This window comes from Calidris pugnax, unplaced genomic scaffold (genome assembly GCF_001431845.1).
Source record: "Calidris pugnax isolate Ruff unplaced genomic scaffold, ASM143184v1 scaffold15, whole genome shotgun sequence".
NCBI lineage: Eukaryota > Metazoa > Chordata > Aves > Charadriiformes > Scolopacidae > Calidris > Calidris pugnax.
The window spans coordinates 10,494,734-10,514,134 of NW_015090774.1; the positions used below are offsets into that span (position 1 = coordinate 10,494,734).

General features: G+C 36.8%; 1 protein-coding gene across 2 annotated transcripts in view; it reads left to right on the forward strand.

Annotated features, from left to right (window-relative positions):
• The window catches only part of GRID2 (glutamate receptor, ionotropic, delta 2), a 730,075-nt gene that overhangs the window by 511,786 nt on the left and 198,888 nt on the right, over positions 1 to 19,401 (forward strand). For both annotated transcript variants that reach the window (XM_014942655.1, XM_014942664.1), the window contains exons 7-8: positions 2,168 to 2,329; positions 11,018 to 11,137. In XM_014942655.1, coding sequence (XP_014798141.1) covers positions 2,168 to 2,329; positions 11,018 to 11,137 — 282 coding nt within the window. The remainder of the gene's footprint in view (positions 1 to 2,167; positions 2,330 to 11,017; positions 11,138 to 19,401) is intronic.

Consider the following 19,401-nt stretch of genomic DNA (forward strand, 5'->3'; position numbering starts at 1 on the left):
ATTAATCTGAACCCAGATCCTCAATCCATGCTTTTAATCCTGTCACGCACAGTGATGCCTGGCCTGTGCATCTGCGGAAGGTAAATGAGTTCCTGGGTGAATACTGAAATAGAAATATTCCCAGGAACTGGAGTCATGGGAGAAGCCTGAGTAAGAATAAAAAAGTGTCTTCCAGAAAGAGGGAGTGAAGGATCTTTGTCATTTAAAGAAAAAGAGAGATAAAAATCAAAAGTTCTGTGCATTTGTGGCACTAACAATGTAGAGTTGTAAAGGCAATAAAGGATCCCAGGAGTTTATCAGGAGGGAAAGCAGCAGACCATTAGATCTCCTTCAATAAAATGTGGAAGGCAAAATGCCCCAGAAAATTCTGGCAAAGTAAGGAGAAAGACAACCTCTTTCCTGGATGCTAGGCAGGGAAGGATTCTGTTATAAAACCTTCCTGTGACAACTGTACAGAGCAGATTGCAGATGACACAGGCAAAGCCTGCATAAAGATGGAATTTACATAAGAAAATAAAAACATAAAAATAAGTTATATCGAAAGGACTAATTAGGAAGAGACACTATTTTTTTGTGGGGGTTTTTGGTTTTTTTTTCCTTTTTCTTTTTTCTTTTCTCCTTCCTTTCCTTTTTTTTTTTTTTTTAGGTGATGTGTGGATTTGCCAATCACTGTCTCAGATCATCAGCATTATTGTTCTTCCTTCACATATACACCCTCTCAGTAGCAGCAGGACTTTCCCAGTCTTTGGATATTTTTAAGAGGCAGAATAGGGACATTCTCCACAACGTTGGCATACTTTGCTATTGTAAGTTTCCGTCTTTCCTGCTTTAGCAGGGGAGTTGGACTAGATGATCTCTAGAGGTCCCTTCCAACTCTGACAATTCCATGATTCTTCTTCTAAGGAGCACACCATCCATATGAAGAAACTCTTACACAGAGCACTCAACATGTTCCACAAATCTGGGAAATGTCTTTTGGTTTGTCTGTGACCAATAGAGACAAAAAACCAGCAACCTTCCCTCAGTTAGCAAATTGCTGCTGGCTAATTTGTTTTCAGGCACTAGGAATACTCTAAAGCCTCACTTTATAGCGCAGCTGAAGAAACTGAGTTTCCCTCAATAACTTCAGGACCCACAGCTTCAAATAACCAATAGGTTATCTAAAAATAATATTCCCAAAGGTCATTTCTGAACATCATTTTTCTTCCCAAGAACCAGGAGAGAGAGCGAGCTGTGGTTTCTCTTTATGATACTGTTAGCAACTTAAGTGTTCCTGGCATTTGAGGACAGATGTGGCTGAAATAAATCTATATTGTAAATTACTTGTTTCAGAAGTATTCATGAATTCTTTTACATTGAATTGTATCTTTCACAACTGACTTTGTACTGTCTGTATTTAAAAGTACAGATATAGAAAAAGTACATGGGTAAGTGAAATTGGCACACAATTATTTTTTTTTAGTTCAGCTGTTCTCTCTTTGATGCCAAACTGGAATTTCCTTGGACTGTAGCTATGCTCTCAGTGAAGCATTTACTCAGTAAAAGTTTTGTCCATCAAGGAATTAACAGCCATTGCCAAATACTGTAACAGGAAACACTATAAATTGCAGAATTGCAATGGCAATTGCAACACGCAGTTGCACACTGAGAAAGATTTCATTGGGATTTCATTCCAGAAATTGTCTCAATCAACTGACTGCAAAAATCAGGAACACAAACCACGATGAAGTGATTTATTTTTAATTTTCAGAGTTTCTGTTTCTCAAAATAACTAAGCAATCTTGAAGATAATTTGATGGTGTCCAAATATCTGGTGACTGAAAAATTGAAAGTTGCAGGCAACTGGTTAAGAATAAAAGAAAGCCTGTTTACAATTGTGAGCCGGGCTTTAAATCCTGCAAGTGGAGCTGTGCCAGTGATTGGGCTGCCTGTACTTCACATGTGTGTAGTTTGTTGCTGCAAATCACTTGTAGCCTGACAGCTCCTATCTGCAGATTTTGCCAGAGCCAAAGATACAACTTTTTGACTCTTAGAGTTTCTTCTTAATACCAAATAAATTGTTTAATTACCAGAGGATTACGGGTGAGGCAAAGAAATTATAAACTCTGTCTGTTGGCAGGTGACCACAAATAATAATGCTAATACTCCCTTTTTAATGTCTTTGCAGATTTCAAACCTGTATATATATGACACTGTCCTTCTGTTGGCAAATGCCTTTCATAAGAAGCTGGAGGATAGGAAGTGGCACAGCATGGCCAGCCTTACCTGCATCAGGAAGAACTCTAAACCCTGGCAAGGAGGACGATCCATGTTGGAAACCATTAAGAAGGTACCTTTTCCCTCTATTTCCTTGTCTTTGATTCCTAAATTCTTGCATTAGGCAGTACTTCCTCCTGAGGTGCGAACTATTTTTGCCTGCACCAGCAGTGTCTTTGCAAAGCAATAGTTTTTATATATTTACAGTTTCTGAATGAAAATAGTCTTTAATTGGTTTTGGTTTTTTTACATGTTATAGTGAGCATATTTGAAATTAAGTCAATGAATTTAACAAAACTACCAACTAGGAGAATTTTCAAGTACAAATAATATCCTATTGAAAAGGTATCATAAGTCAGGAGGTAAAGCAGATAAATTTACTTTTTTACTTGTAAAGGAAAAATGTGGCTGTAGAATTACACTTGGGTAATGTTCTGTTGCACTGCTATTGACATGAATATAATGCAGTAATAGAAATGAGAATGAGGAAAACCCTGGCTCATCTAGTCTGTATCCTGGCATTGCAAAACTGTTCCCTGTAACAGTCTCTACAGTGCTTTAGCCAATCTTAAGCTCTCTCTACTTCACTGTGATTATTATTTTGTACCTTAATTATTCTCACGCCCAAGATGCTTTTCCTGTTAAAGATTTTTTCTTATTTTTTCCCTTTATTTATGAAATTTACAGCCTTTACATACTTAGAGACAATTATCACAACCTTCCGGGTCAGTATTTAGTCAAAATATGCATAGGTTGGTAGTTTGTCCTTCCCAATAGGTTATTCAGTTTAGTCTCCTTGTGTTACTGATGTTGCTCATAGAACTGTCTTCTCATTTGTCTGCATGTACTTCCTGGTAATGTGTACTTAACGTTTAAAGTGCTGGCAATGCCTAGATTGTAAATACAAAAAACCACCAGAATAGTTAAAAAAATTAAAAAAAGAAAAAGAGTGCTTTATTTATGACTTCTATTAAAAGGACATAAAAAATTAAACTGTAACATTTTTTCAAGAAGTTACTGTTCTGCAATAGGTTTTAACTACACCAGAAATTATGATGATGCAGGCAAAATATAAGACTCCTTTGAACACTACTTATTTTTTCCCCCAGTCCTGGGTCAATATGCATTAACTCCAAAATAAGAGTTCAAGGCTTTCTTTGGTGGCTGCCCCCAGTTTCCATTCTAACAGTTTGAAGTCATGAGACTGCAAGAATAATCCAGAACACATTTCTTATTTTAGGGGCAGGATATGGCTTTAAGGGACTCTAAACTGTATTGCTGTTAACCTATTAAAGCAATTTCAAATTCACATTTGGCGGCCCCGTTATTTTAAGCTATGTTTCAGGCAAGGCTGCTTCTGACACTTTTAATCTCAAATTGCATTTTCTAAATACTATTGCACACTTTTTCATTAATAAACTAGAAGATATTTCTACTTTCTCAAATCCAAATAGGAAGCCTGAGCCAGAAAAGTCAAAATACCCACTTCCACTTCAGAATCCAAAATTACTCAGCTGGAGTTTCAGGCAAAGTCTAGTAGCCCTACTAGCATCTCTATCTTTAGAAGTAGTCCACCATGGAAAGGGTTGGAAAACTGTTTTGCATTATGATTACTTGCTTGCTTGTGTTGTTTGTGGATGTCAGACCGATCCCTCCTCCATAAACATCTTTTGAGCTGTTTCTTAACTTACCATCTAATCTCTTTGGATCTCAAATACAGTTTATTCCTTTCTTTGCCACATTGTTCTAGCCATCCACTTTATCATCCAGTTCTCACCTCCTAAAATGGTGTCGTTAATAAAACAAACTCCTTCTGTGACTCTTCACAGAAGAGCTGCACTGTGTTGAAGATCAATTTATGCAGCTCTTACCCCTGAAACATGAAGAGAATTGGACAGGAGAAATATGAAAGCATTCAAGAAGGCAGGAGCAAGGGGAAATTCCAGGGTCAGCTTGCTAAAAAATTAATCAAATGCTAAGGAAATTCCTCACGTGTGCAGCTAACCAGGCAGGAGTCCTGTTTCTTTTGGGTTTCTCTGCTATTTGAATAAGATGGCTTTGATAAGAAGCCATTAAAATTTATTTATTGGTGTAAATTGAATAATCCAAACACTGCTTCTACTGTGTTGTGCTGACAGAGACTAATTTCTAGAAGTAACAATATTAAATCAAAAATGTAATACTGAAATTTCCTCTGTGTGCCTATGTCCGTACTGTTTCAGTCCCCAGGCCAGAGGGAAAGCTAAGGATTGCAGCTGAGAGCTGGAGTTGTACAAGAGGAATTCTGCTTTAGTTTTGTAGTCTCCCTTTTGTTTCCTGTAAAGCACTTATGTAGGAGGACTTCAGGATGGCAGCTGTGTACTTCTGAAATTAAAAAGTTGACATTGATAAATATCTGATGAAGTATCAGAAAAAAAACATAAAAAGGTAATGAAAGGAAAAATAAAAACCACTTCATCTGTCTTCTTGAGTATTCTTCCATTTTCTATCTTGTTTTTTTTTTTTTTTTTTTTTTGTTTAAACATCTTTTCTGTCACCTTGGAACATCTTCTAAAACCAACTGAAATAAAGTTTCTCTCAAAAACATATCAGTTTTCTTTAATTTAGAGAGGAAACAGGAAAAAGTTACTATGTAGTATTTAGCTTCTGAACAAAAGTTTCTGCTTTTTTCATTTTGAAATCACCACTGTTTCAAAGATGTAGTATATAATGGAATATCATAAGAAGGTATTGTTATAGTTCAGGGTGAAGATACATTCTGAGATTTCTTAAATGCTCCTGGAAAAAAAAACCTTCCATCCTCTGCACAACTTTAACTTCATAATGACCTGTATCACAGAGCTGGAGTCACTGTCTTGGCCCAGATTGTCTCTTGTGTCAAGGTAGTTTCAGTGGGTGTCACATGCTAGACAACTATGGTGGTGGTGGAGAAAGGATTAAGGAGGAGATGCCAAATTCCAGCCTGCTTGCCTTAGAAAAGGACTAGCAACTGAAGTAGCTGTTGTTCTGGCAGCAGCAAAGTGGAGGTGATCTTGCTGTCTAATGCTGTGCACAACTGAGCTCTTTGCTGAAAAAGCAGGAAAAACTAATTCTAGAGGAAGCTTCTCTAGAAGAAACTCTATCTTCTAGAATTAGAGATCCAGAAACAGGAATATCTGGTGGTGTTTTAGCTGCAGAGAGAATTTCGATTTCTGGAGGGGAAAATAAGAAAAGAGAGAGGAAATCTCTATAAGCTACACACTGAAGAAGGTAAGAGAAAGGGATGTTGATGTTCAGCCTGCAGCAGCACCTGTTAAAGATAAGAGAACTCTCGTGATAAACTAATTTCTTTGAGATTAATGAGCTAATAAGGAAGAGTATGGAATGAGGGGGAATTAGAATTTCAAACATTTCTTGGAATGGCAAAGTAGCTTTCTGAATCATTCCCTATTGTCATTTGTTACTTTTCACTGTTTAACATTTGATTTCTGCATCGCTGTTTCTACAAACAACTCCAAAAGCTGATTTTTCTGTGTGAATTCAGCTGATTGGACAAAGCCTAAAAAACTGCTTTAAGGCCACTACAATTATTAAAATCTAATATCTGTTTCTACCCATTCTGGAACTGAATAAATAGATAAATTCATCAGGAAATACAATCCTTCTAATGAATTTGGCCAGCTCAACAATTAGTTCTAAATTCAATTCTGTAATAGAAACTATCCCCAAACATGTGCTCACTTGTTTATTTCTCAGTAAAGCTATTTCACAGTGAGAGAAATAAGTATTACTAGAAGATAATTCTACTGTTGGAAAAATTAATCTTCCCAAATAGCCTGAGAATAAATATAAGTAGGATTATATGGAGGATCAACTCAGAAAAATGACATCAACTTACTGCATATATCTTCTCTCACGCTTACCTGATCTCTTCCCAGTCACATTTGTTTAGCTCACTGACAAACAGCAAATTTCTAGTGCTAGCAGCAACATAGAGCCTATTCCTTTGTGAAAAATGAGCTGTACCTTGTGCTGTTTCATGAATCATTGGTGGAATTGTCAACTAGTTCCCGTCTTAGAAACGTCAGTGGTGTTCAGTGGTGACGTGTGAAAAAGATGCCAAATTGTTTTGCAAGTAGTAGATTGGACTGTCTTCTCTAGTAGCTAAAAATAGTGTGTTGAGTTGAAAACTCTACAATGTTTCAATAGCAGATGTTTGTTAAGAATAAAATGTGAAACTCATTTAATGCTTATAGCATTGTTTTCTGCCTGTAACCACAGTTTTTTAATCATAGAATCTTAGAAAAACAGGTTGGAAGGGACCTCAAGGATCATCTGGTCCAACATTTCTTGGCAAAAGCACGGTCTAGACAAGATGGCCCAGTACCGTGTCCACCTGAATCTTAAAAGTGGCCAATGATAGAGAATCCACCACTACCCTGGGGAGATTTTTCCAATGGCTGGTTGCTCTCATTGATTAAAAATTTGCCTCTTGTGTCCAACTGGAATCTCCCCAAAAGTTACTTGTACCCGTTACCCCTCGTCTTTTCCATTTGTCTCCTTGTAAAAAAGGAGTCTTCATCTTCTTTGTAGCCACTCTTTAGATACAGGAGCATGGTGATAAGGTCTCCCCTAAGCCTTTCATTTCTGAAGGCTGAACAAACCCAATTCTCTCAGCCTTTCCTCATATGGCAAACTTGTACCTGTTACCCCTCGTCTTTTCCATTTGTCTCCTTGTAAAAAAGGAGTCTTCATCTTCTTTGTAGCCACTCTTTAGATACAGGAGCATGGTGATAAGGTCTCCCCTAAGCCTTTCATTTCTGAAGGCTGAACAAACCCAATTCTCTCAGCCTTTCCTCATATGGCAGGCTTCCCTGCTCTTGGTGTCCCTTTTCCTTAATTGCAAAATAGCTAGTGTCTTGAGCATAACTGTATTTTGAAGAAAAGAGGAAGTTTGAAGAGGAACTGTGAGAGCAAGTGCAATATTTTATAACCGATGATTGGCAAGCTGACATTCCCAAGCGAGGTCCTGGCTGCTAGGTAAACAGTGCTTTCTTCAGGGACTTGCAGTACAGTAGTGTCTGAGCATATATAAACTGTAGTTTATCTTGCCAGTCTAGACAGGACTCAAGTAGGCTTTAACTATATTGCCAAGCTTTATAACAGGTCTGCAAAGCCCAGAGCAGTGATCAGAAACCTAAGTAAAACATTTTTGTCCTAACAACTGACATTTCACTCTTCAGTTTTAAACTTGTCGGGGAAATTGTATGGCTGCAGCTCAAGCTTAGAGAAATTTGAGAGAGCGGATGATAAATGTGTCTTCATTTCCCCCCAAATAGCATTGTTTCTGTAAGTTAAATGGAATGAAAAATTTCTTTGACTCTTACGCATTACGATAATTAACGCTAAAATAACTTGGAAAAATCTCATCAGGAAGTTACTGGATCAGCACCTGTCAAACAGATGGCTATTTCCTCTGTGATCTCCTTCCACTATGCATTAGAGGAGGGATAAAACACAAGCTGTAAATCAAGTAGCTGTTTTAGAGGGATCCACTCTGTGAAAGAGTACGCAGAAAAATTGGAGCAGTGTCCTGAAACTCTTCCTGGCAATACGCTGTTCCATTCCGTTGGCTGTAAGCAATAAAACAGGCTCATGTAAGCCTTGTAAAAAGGCTGTGTAGGACAATGAGAACTAGTAGAGAGCAAAACAGGATTGCCTGGCCTGCAGGTCCAACGAGGGTAGGGAAGAGGCACCAGGACCTCTAAGAAGTTTCCTATCAGATTTAGTATTGTTGTCGGTGTTATATGGGCAGTTCTTCATTGTTTTGTCTTTCTGCCCTTTCCAAGCCAGAAGCGTTCCCATCTAGTCTGAGCTCTTATTACACTATTTGCAGATGTACACAGTCTAGAAAAGAAAGCTCTAATTAAAGACATTCTTACATGAGAAATTTTCAAAGCATGATAAAATTACCAAAATAGAGAATGAGAAAAATTGGTGTTATGGTTACTGCTGGATTTCAGACAAATAAAAACAATTAATAGACTTACAGTTTGTATCTTGCCCCAACAGTTGCAGGAATTCAGAAATCAAGGTAAATAAACTTACACATTGAGTTTGGGTAGAGATTCAATTCCAAAATATGGTAGGTAAGTCTGTTAGCCTGTACTGTATGTTAGGGGCCATGTATTTCCAAAGAATCCTGTGTTTTCATAAAAAGTGGATATTATTACTTCAAATGTAACTGAGGTGAAACACTTCTTCACATTGTCTTTTTTTAAATCATATTTGCTCAAATAAGGACAAAGGTTACAAATTTTTTTTTTTAAAGTTGACTAAAATTTTAAATTACTGTCTTAAGTCTCAAAAAATCATTTACGTTTTAGACATGATTCTGTCTTCATGTCCCATAAATTACTGGGAGCTCTCTCAATCTGAAAAATAAAGTCACTTTAATTTTCTATATTGAAAGTTCCAATTTAAAACTACCTTTTCATAAAATAAGAAAAAAGAAAAATGCTTTCTGCTGTACAAAGCATCTGTGTTAACAGGTTGGTTTTTTAGTTGTTGAATGTTTCTTTTCTTTTATCATTTTGTTCCAGAGTTTTCCCTTCCTTTTTTCAGACCATGCTTGTGGCTCACTTGAAATCATGGTGCAGCTCAGGTGGTCTACAACAGTTCAATTAATTTTCATACTTCACCTACCTCACACTCCCAGGTTTAATTCACATTCACAAAAGTTTTAGAATGTAATATAGGAAATATGAAGTATAATATAAAAGCATTACATGGTAAGGGTTCAGAGCGTTGCAGGACTAGAGACAGGTGTATGCTGTCAGGAAGGGCAACTCAGCCAGATGGAGGCTATCAGGGATCAGATGAGGGATCCTAAACCTTGCAAATGTGTGATGGTTTGCAGGCATTTCTACATCACATGGACCATGAAATTCTGGCTTAATTAATCAAAAAGCTAGATAAGACCGTATGAGAAAAAAGGTATGTGGAACAGGTTTTTATTTCTGGTTCACTAAGAGGATGTAGTCAAATTAAGTTAGCCAAATAGGTTTATATTTGTGAAACTCAGTTATTAACCTGAGGGTATGTTCAAGTGATTTTGCAGGTAAACAGAAGCTCACTCTGTCTTTACTATGAACCAGCCAGGGGTGTGCTGACCCCAATCTAAAAGCCATGAAGGTGCGATTATTACAGTACTGTGCTCAAGTTAATAAGTAACCTCAGTGTCATGCTAACCATAGTGACATGCATCAAAATTGCCTGGCTGGCTCTCACAGAGGGTGAAATGGCCTGGAATCTTCTGGCAAAAGACTGTGTAGATGTTCCCTTAATCAGGATGTTTGTTTTTCCTTTTTTTTTTTCTTCTTTTATTTATCTTTGTTTTCTTTATTTTCATTCTAGTGTCTCATCCAAAAAGTTAATATTATAGAAAATATTTTAAAAAGTTAAATATATACATACACAAAGTATTATCTTGTTTTTAACTGAAATGGCAGTTCATGAAATATTTATATATTACCTTCTGACAATACTAGTCTCTAGTAAGTTTTGAAAGTACTATCTCAATGGTCCACTTCCTTATTTTTATTGTAATGATACTATCATTTTATTAAAAGATGAAGATGTTTTGTTAGTTCAGACTAGTCTGTAATGGAGGTGCAAATTTTTTACTCCTTCCTGGATTTTCTCCAAACTCAAGATGTGAGTTTAGAGCTTTTAAAATCATGATTCAGCAAGGCTTCTGTGCTTAGCTCAGTAGTTTATATTGCAAGAATTTATTTTCCAATTTTTTCAGTTCAAATAATAAAGCTCTTGACTAAAAGAGCTATCACAACTGCAAAACTCTTGCCTTATATTTTGAAGAAAAGCTACGTATTTAATAAGATTTTACACCGGGGCAGATTCTTTTCTTGTACATACTTAAAATATTGTTCAAGTTTTTTTGAGGGAGTTAAATATCTAATTTTCTCTGAATCTGAGAACTTAAGAAATTTTTAAGGCTAAAGGTTTTCATTGTAGGCATTTCGTGTGGCTCTGTTGATTTTAAAGTTTTAGTACTTTCAACTCTGATTCTTTATAGTAAATGTATAGTACATATAGTAAAAAGTAAAAGCAAGTTTGAACATATGCTGCATGGCTCCTCATCACATGCATTGTCAGTGTTAAAGAAGAGTTGTGTAGGAAAACAGAAAAAACATCAAGTTTGACAGGACAAGCTCCTTTTCATTTGTGCAGATGAGTTATGTTGGGCTCAAAAGACACTCAACTTGATCCAAAACTCCACCTAATCTTATGTGGAAATCTCTTTTGGGTGCGAAACATTTTGGGGGAAAAAGCAAAAATAAACAAAACTAATTTTGTGTAATTTCTTTTATATATTTATCTTTAGTTTGGCTTTCACTAAAATTAGTCGCAAAACTTTTTTTTTTTTTTTAATGGAACTAAAATGTGTGTGTATATATATATATTCTGATGGGTCAAAGAAAAACAATTGCAGTCCAAATACACTAAGTCTATTACTTGTATCGCATCCGCTTTGCATCTTCTGTGAATCTATTGAATCTTCTGTGAAGAGCTTAAAGAACACAGGAACAATTCAGGTTTTAGAATTTTTAGGGAAACGTGGTCTCTTGAAAACTGTCCTAATTCTGCAGTTGTGTATGTATTTATTCTGCAAGTTTAGTGAACAAGTCCCCTGGAGAAACAAAAGGTTGTTATAATTGGATAGTTTTGAGTTTTCACTCCATTTTCCTTTTTTTTCCAATAGGGTGGAGTGAATGGCTTAACTGGAGAACTGGAGTTTGCAGAAAATGGGGGGAATCCCAATGTGCATTTTGAAATTTTGGGGACAAATTATGGAGAAGATCTTGGCAGAGGCATCCGCAAGGTGAGGCTACATATATTTAAACAAAAGAATATTTTTACTGATTTTTTTTTTTTTAAACTTCCTTATGTTCTATGTTAGTAGAAAAGTGTTTGATTGCAGATAACCTGTTGTTGTGTATTGTTAAGAGGATAAGAAATGGGAGAGAAATCTTGAACTTCTAGATACCCATCTGTTGCATTATTGCAAAGAAGCCTTGTAGTAGGTCATGTTGATCAAGGTTTTGCTTATAATACAGAATGTGTTAAGCTGCTGGTCAACTGTCTCAGAAGACTAGGGAAAGCTGTTGCTTTGTAACCTTCACAACCCATTTCCAAAATAGCAAATTTTACATTAAATTATGTTTAGAGCACCCAAATTGATACTATGTATTTATGGTCAAAGCGGGATGCTGCAACTGTTAGATGATTCAAATTCGTATTTTCAGAAAGAGAAATTCTGTTATAACATGGGCAAAAATTCTGTAATCTTTTGCCTTCATGAAATAAGACACGATGTTTTAGTAGAAATTCACTTTTACAGAATAAGTGTAATGTTATGTATTCAGCTGCCAGACACAGTCCAAATAATTGAACTTAGGTTGTTTGAGGAAATTGTGTATAACTCCAGCAAAATTACTTTACATTAGTATTTCAATTAGTCTAAAAAAAAAAAAATTTAAAAATTAAGTCCTGTGTAAGGATTGGTGGAAGCATGTCTTTATTTGCAATGCATATCCTTCACTTTGGACAGCTGCCCATCTGGGATGGCAAAAGTAGCAAAAATCATGTGGTACCTCTTAAGAAAATAAAAGACTAATAGGCTTTTCCAGGAAAAACTCTCCTGCAAAGACAGACCTCCAGAAGGATAATACCAACATCCTTTCATTTAGTGTATCAGATCACACTGTTTTTTGTATATGAGAAACCTCAAGTGATTGAAAGCAAATGATGGAGAAAGTTATCTTAATATACGTGAACTGGGTCCATGTGTCAGCGTCATTATATGATGAAGCACATCATTTGTCTGCATACCTTCTGCAGTAACAGATAAGTGCTCTGAAAGAAGGGAGAGAGAAATAAAAAGTTAAAAGTGGCTCCAAACTCCTGAAATGTGTCCTTTGCTATTCATTGGAATTGTTGTTCTGTTCCTGCTGTTCCATCTGTTGTCAATACCTTAATGTACACATGTGCCTATAGCTATGCCACCTTGGGCAGAGATCCTGAAATATGCTTCAGAAACTAAACGGAACTGGATGTTGTTGATATTTGGAGATGTGTTCCACAGAGTCTTTAGGTGACCAGAATGTTGGATGAGTCCTTATTCTCACACCTATAAATTCAAAGTGTTTCAACATATTTTGACTTATTTCCCATGCTATGCATCAAGGAGCTCTTTATTCTTTAGAGACTCCAGGTAGTCTTTCCTAAGACAAATCTGTATCTCTTCATTTAATTTAATTGGTTGACTTTGGCTGGTTTGTCTTCAGGCCTGTCTGGGTGAATGTCTGAGTGAAGCATTAAATTGTGTTCTTCCATTTCACAAAAAGACAAGAGAGAGGGATCCACAGAAACGTCTTGGAAATATAGAAATACAAAAATACTTTCTAGCCTTTGAAGAGAGAGAGGGATCCACAGAAAGGTCTTGGAAATATAGAAATACAAAAATACTTTCTAGCCTTTCTAACTGTTTTCCGAAGGTGTAAATTAGATTTATATTGCTAATTTGAACTGCTACAGTTTACTTTTGAAGAAGAGATTAACGACCATGGACACACATATAAGTTGTGCAAAACAATTAGGTAGATTCAAAAAGACTGTTGGTACTTCCTTGTTTGCTCTTTATCATAGTTCAAGGACAAAGAGATATTCACTGTCTTTGAAAGGAAAAGGATTTGAAGTTAGTCAAAGAGAATAGAGTTTTACACAGAATGTAATTAGACCATGAAACTCAGTGTCACAAGACGCTGTTCAAGAGATAAGAAAAGTTAAAAAAATACACACTTCCAGTATCTTACGTCTTATGTTTGAGTATTTAGAATTAAATGTAGATTATAAGAAAATTTTCCTGTTGAAGGTTGCAGTATGAATGTCTATGCTTTAGAATTTTGTGATGTGCTGCAGCTGGTTAAAAAGAAGAAAGTGTCCAGAACAGAACAGATTTAATCTGTTTCAATTGTATTTCTAAACAGCATTCGGGCATCCAAAGAAAGCTTTAGAAAGGGTCTTGGTGTAGAGAAATGAATTTTCTTTAGAAAAAAATATCTGTATACATTGTGAGAATGTGATAATTGTTCCTGGAATCATCTCTTAAAAAAAATTTCAAAATAATTCTAATTATTGTATTTTTTCACTAAATTGAAAAGTAAAATGATTTGAAATAAATATAGTATTTATAATCAATGTCACAAAGTTAAAAAAACAAGCTGGGGATCCAAAACCTTTTCCCTAAGAGCTAGAGAAGAAAATTTTGGAGGGGAAAATAGCATATGTTGGTTTTACTCTTTGGATAAAAGTTCACATATTTTATCTTTGACTAGATTTTACTTTACAGTGTATGAGCCACTAGTGTTGGAAGCAAATCACAATAATTACAGGAGTCAGATATATTTTTGTTAGCTACACTAATTAAAGTGGACTTCAGATTTTCATGTATTTAGTGGTCTGACTACAAAACTACCTAACCATTTTTATTTCTCAACTGTAGTGGAAACAGCTGCAATTAGCAGACTGACTGAAATTTCTAAACAAATATATCTTCCCTAATTAACACATTTCCAAGTACTTTTATAGGAGATAATGAAGGGTGAAATCATGACAAAAGGCCCATTGAAGTTATCGGGACAGGCGTAATTTGGTTACTTCTGAAAAGATCACTTAGTTTCACAGGTTAATATTTCTAAGACTCAAAAAGAGCAAACAGTTTAGGAAACACCAAGAATTCTTGTTTGTGTTTTTTGTATTGGTCACATTAAGCCATGTATCTAGCAGAAACTGCCTGCGAGTCCCCTTCTTCAGCTTTCGTGGGCGACTGTCATACTTGGAAAGCAGTGGGAGCATTGCTGTGGAAGTTCATTGTGTTGGGGTCCTTCATTGAGTGACAAGTTAGCAAATTCAGGAGTGGGATTTGCCTGAAATAAAAGTTTTGTACCATTTTGTCTGTAAATGCCATCCGTCACCTTGCCGACCGTGGATTGTTTAGGCTATATGTGTTGCCAGAGTCAGGTACTTGGAGTAATGCAGTCCGATTGCTGCCAGGTACAGATTTTATTGACACCAGTGGCGTTACCATCCCAGAGGAACTGCAGAAAAACTCTTGCTTTTACACATCATGCTGTGTCTTGCGTTTGTGCAGATATAGTTATATTCAGTGGGAGACACGGGTGTATTTCTGACATTTCTCTGTTGGCATTTGTCTGTTGGTATTTGACATTTGAGTATGTATTCTTTGACATTTAAATTTCACTGCAATACTTTTATCTATACTGTTGAAATAAAAGCTGCCATTCCTGTGAATAACCATCCAACAAACAAATGAATGAAAGGGATTTGATGGCTCAGAAGAGTACTGTGTTATATCTTAGTGGTATAGAAAACAGTACTGCAGAAATAAAGTGTTTTTCATGTTTCTTCCATTGTAATTCAGAATGGGCTTGTCCTCAAAGGCTCTGTGCTACACTTTTTGAAGTTTAGAGGACTTTCTTCCTGTTCCCACACTAGTTTTCTCACCGTGTGTGGAAATTTGGAGATTATAGTGCATTTTGCTCTGCCTCCCTATCGCTGTTAGCGTACACCTACCTCCTGTGTGTTTCTCTTCTCTTCCCTTCTGAAGATGGTTTCTGTCATTTCCTCCCTGTCGGGGAACAAGATGACACACTAGGCTTTCTTCTCTCTTCCTCTCCAACCAGGATTGTCCATGTCAAGCCTTTCTTTGCATTCAGGACACCTAGGGCTGCCTTGGGTCTTGCCTTAGGGGAAGGATGGAGCCATGAGCACGCAAGAAAACAGATACCTTGAGTGGGGAAGCTGGGTAATCCAGGATTTTTTGAGCCCTACATTTTGTCCAGTAGGATCTTAGGGGTCTGTCCTGAATGATTTTAATTTGATGACCTTAAGGAGGAAATGTTATTTATTTTAATCTGAGGGGTATCTGTAGCACAAAGCGCTTCATGTGATTGTGACTGAAGGCTTTTGGCCATAACGCCTGACGTTGCTCCCCTCTCCTTCTGCCAGTGTGAATGGTAGAACCTTCCCTGTGGAGTTATGGCATGCACATTTTTATTTCACAGAGTATTAAGGGTTACGTGGAACATTCTATAGATGTGCTATTTGTTCAGAGACGGGAAAATTGCATTGCACTTTTAGTTTTCATTGTAGTAAAATAATTGCTACTTCCACTTCATCTGAGAACAGTTGTTGATTAAAACGGTGGCATTGCTTGATTATCTGGTATATAATTTCTTCTTACATTTGCATCACGAAATAACATATATTCCAAGTGTATATTTTGACCTTGAGGAAGTTGCTGTCTCTTCTTATAAAGTTAAAACTTATTTTTTGCATCTTTTATCTCTTATTCCCTTTTGGTTCATTAAGTAAAAAGAGAAGTTATACAGAAGTGTCTGCTGACACTTATTAACTAATACTATTTAATAACCAAGAGCAAACAAAGTATTCTCTTCTTGGTTAGCTACTTGAGGTAAATGATGGGTTCACCTGTTCCCTTTGTGATCATAATCAAAGGTAGAGCTCTGTAATGTGATTGAAAAAATGTATATATATCAGCACCTGGTACTTTAAGCTGTGATCTGTTTCAGCTGTTTCTAAAGGCTGACATGCAATTTATGATGTGACTGAAAGATATACTTGCAATTTACAGAGACATTGATGGTGTGTTTTCTGGCGAGTTGAAAATAGATGTTGCTGTGTCTGACTGCTTTGCCTTTAAAGTTGATAGAAAAGATGGACCTGGCACAGTGCTAATGTGATACTCCCTCTAAAGCAACTTACAATACATAAGCAGCCTACTAGAAATGAAATATACTACCTAGTACTAAAGGTAAAGAGGTAATTAAATACCTTGGTGAACTGGGACCTGCTGTACCAGTTCAGCACAGCACTTAAATCTGCTGTAAACCTGCTGAAGAATACGATCTCCTTCCTTTATTTAGTGCTATGGAATAGATGAAGATGAGTGAATGAGTGAGTATTTCAATGTTCATAACAAGTGCAAAGTAAAGAAGTCAGAGAGGGATTCATTGGCTCGGTGAATGCTGCCACAGGAACATGGAACACCGAGGTTCAAGTCCTTCTAGTGTTCATGAATAAATGCAGAGCAGAGCTGCTACTACAGGTAGTGTTATGAGCAACCTGTTCCATGTGAATTATTCACCTGTGAAGCAGGGCATCCACCAGTTGTGCATGAGAGCCAGGATCACGTTTATGAGCAAAATCATCCAGAATGCAGACGCTCAACCTCCAAACTAATTCCCAAAAAGCCAAGGCAAACATAGTGCAAGAGAGATATATTTTTCTCCTATTTCTCCTTAGAAGCGGCACAGTCAGCCACATCATCTGAGCTCTGGTGTCCTCAGGCATTTGAACATAGCAGGACCTGTTGTAAAACAGAAAGGTGATTTTAGGCTGTAAGACAAGCACGTCTCCAGATTTCCCAATCTGGAATAATGACGTTAAGTGCCTGTGTTAAAATTCAACTCAGTTAAGATACAGGTTTATCCACTTCTCAGCATGAAGGTGAATGGCTTTTAACAGTGACATTTATAGGGATGGGGATTTGAACCTCCCAAAAAATCTTTCAAGCCTCTGAGTAACTGCAGCATTCTGAAATGAAGAGGGGCTTGCTCCTGCATTGGGAACAGTGGGGAAAAAAGGAAAATGCAGGGTGGTAGGAGGGTAGAGAGCAATAGGACCCTGGGGAAAAGGATTGATGTCAAACAGAAATTCCCCGTGGGACCTTGGTGCTCTGTAGTATTTCTCTTGGCAATTTTGGCAGGAATGAGTCCATCTCTCTTTTGCTCAAAATTTCCATCCTTGTCAAAACGGATATGAATGTTCTTACTGAAAACTGCTTTCAGAGGATTGGGAACTGCCTATTTTGACTGATTGCTTTCATTATAAAGAGACAAATCTTTTTTATGTGCTTAAATTATATAGTTTCATGGGTTTTATTCATTTTTTTCTTCATTGGGATAAGAGGTTACATTTTACCTGTCTCCTGTCGAAAATGCAGTTGTCTTGACAGCAAAGAGGAGGAGAAATATTTTCCACTTCTGAAGTTGTGTTTTTAATTTCCTTTAATATCTTGTTATGACAACGGAAACTTGAGAAAGATCAGTCAAAAAGTAATAAAAAAAAAAAACCCAACCTTGGAATTGTATCAGTAACTCCTGTTTTCTGTTGATGCTGCTAGGCAAATGCCTAGCCACAGTGGCTCCTGTGTGATTATTCTGTGCTTCAAAATGGGCGTAAGAGCAAAGAATGATACAGAACTTCAGTCATTTCTTTTTCACAGTAGAGATTTTTTTTGTCCTGAATAATTTTGAATAGCAGAAATAGCATGGCGGTATTTTTTAAATAACTGCAATGAGAAATGGAATTTGGATTTGAATTTGGTCAGGTTAATGTAGCATGTGAAACTTGATTCATATCTGTCAGCCATTTTTCCTTCATTTTCAGGTTCCTCTCTTCCTCTTCAACTGCTTGCAATTGGCCAAGGGATTGTATCACTTTAGTTTTTCCAAACTCAATTTTTGCAGTTAGTAACCCTTTACAATTTTCAGTGCGATTGGCTGGGACACTTTTGAAATAACTTTATCGTGGTTATGTGGCTTTTTCTTCTGCTTGAGTAGCTGTGAAATCCTCCCAGTGAACATGGATCTGCAGAACTGGCTGGAAAGTTGTGGTGAATTTTTATCCTCAAGTACTTCAGCTGAGCAAATTATCTTTGTAAGTCACTTCAGAGATCTGAAGTGCTTGGGAACTTTGAAGTGCCTCAAAACTGACATTTTGAATAATGTCAGAAGGAACTGTGTATGATTTAAGAATGGACTTAAAGCTTCATTGACCTCTCAGGCAGTAATGCTTCTATGCGATTTTGGAAATCCCATTAGGGACTTCTCTTCACCTTTAAGGGAACACTCAGTGGGTGCTGCTTCAAGAATGTGGTTCATCATCCTTGAAATTAACAGGATAAAACACTTAGCTCAACTTCGAATTACTTGTTTTAAGGTGAGGATTCTCAATGAATTATAGGTACCTTTCAGAATAAAAGTTTTCAATGTTTGTCTTTTGCTCTTTAGAGTTGGTTTGTTTTTGATCAAAGCTATCATCTGGTGAAAATTGCTTCATTTCATGAGTACTTGTAACGGGAACAAACATACATTTCCCAGTAGTAGGAAGAAGTAACAAATTCATTTAACTCTCCATTAATTCAAAAGAAGGGGATCTTGTAGTTACTTTATCATCTTAGGAGGGAGATAATAACTATATCTTCAGTAAGTTAAATATTTCCACTCAAATTTGGATGTAAATTGGTGTCCTAGTCAAAAATTAATAGTAATTGGAAAACGATGTAGACAGGAGAGAGGGATGATAAAAAATTGAGCTGCTGCTTTTAACAGGGGGCATGAGGAGATGGTAGTAGGAAATGGGTCATTTAGCTTTAGCTTTTGAGTATGGTGAAGGGTATTGTTCATTTTGCGGAATTATGAGCTCAGTGCACAGCCTTGGGAGGGCTGGCTGATACATCTAAGGGTAACACAGATCTTAGTCCATTATACGTGGAAGTAGATCTAAACGTATTTCACAAAAGATGATAAATTGCTTTTTTCTTCAAAAACCACAAGCAAAAACTGACACAATTAGATGGCCTGCTATGTCCTGCCAGCCATTTCTCCCCACAATAATGGATCATAGAATTGTAGAACAGCCCAAGTTGTACCTCAAAGTTCATCTGGTCCAACCTTTCAATAGATTGTTACTAATTCGCACATTTTGTGAAGAACTTCTCCTTGAAGGTTGTGTTGTCTTGTAGGCTGATGAATGTTGAATGAGCCCCTGTGGTACATCTGAAAGGCCTAGAAGGCTCATATTGATCAATACTTTGCTGGTACAAGTTTTAAAGTAGGCAGAACTGTCTTCTTTCGCAGCAAGATCTCTTTCTTCCAAGCTAGCCTAATAGCAGGAAAGTATGAAAACGTGTCTTATTAGACACTGAATATTCATGTATAGCAGAGATGAAAGCAAGTTGATTTGGGTTGAGTTTTTACC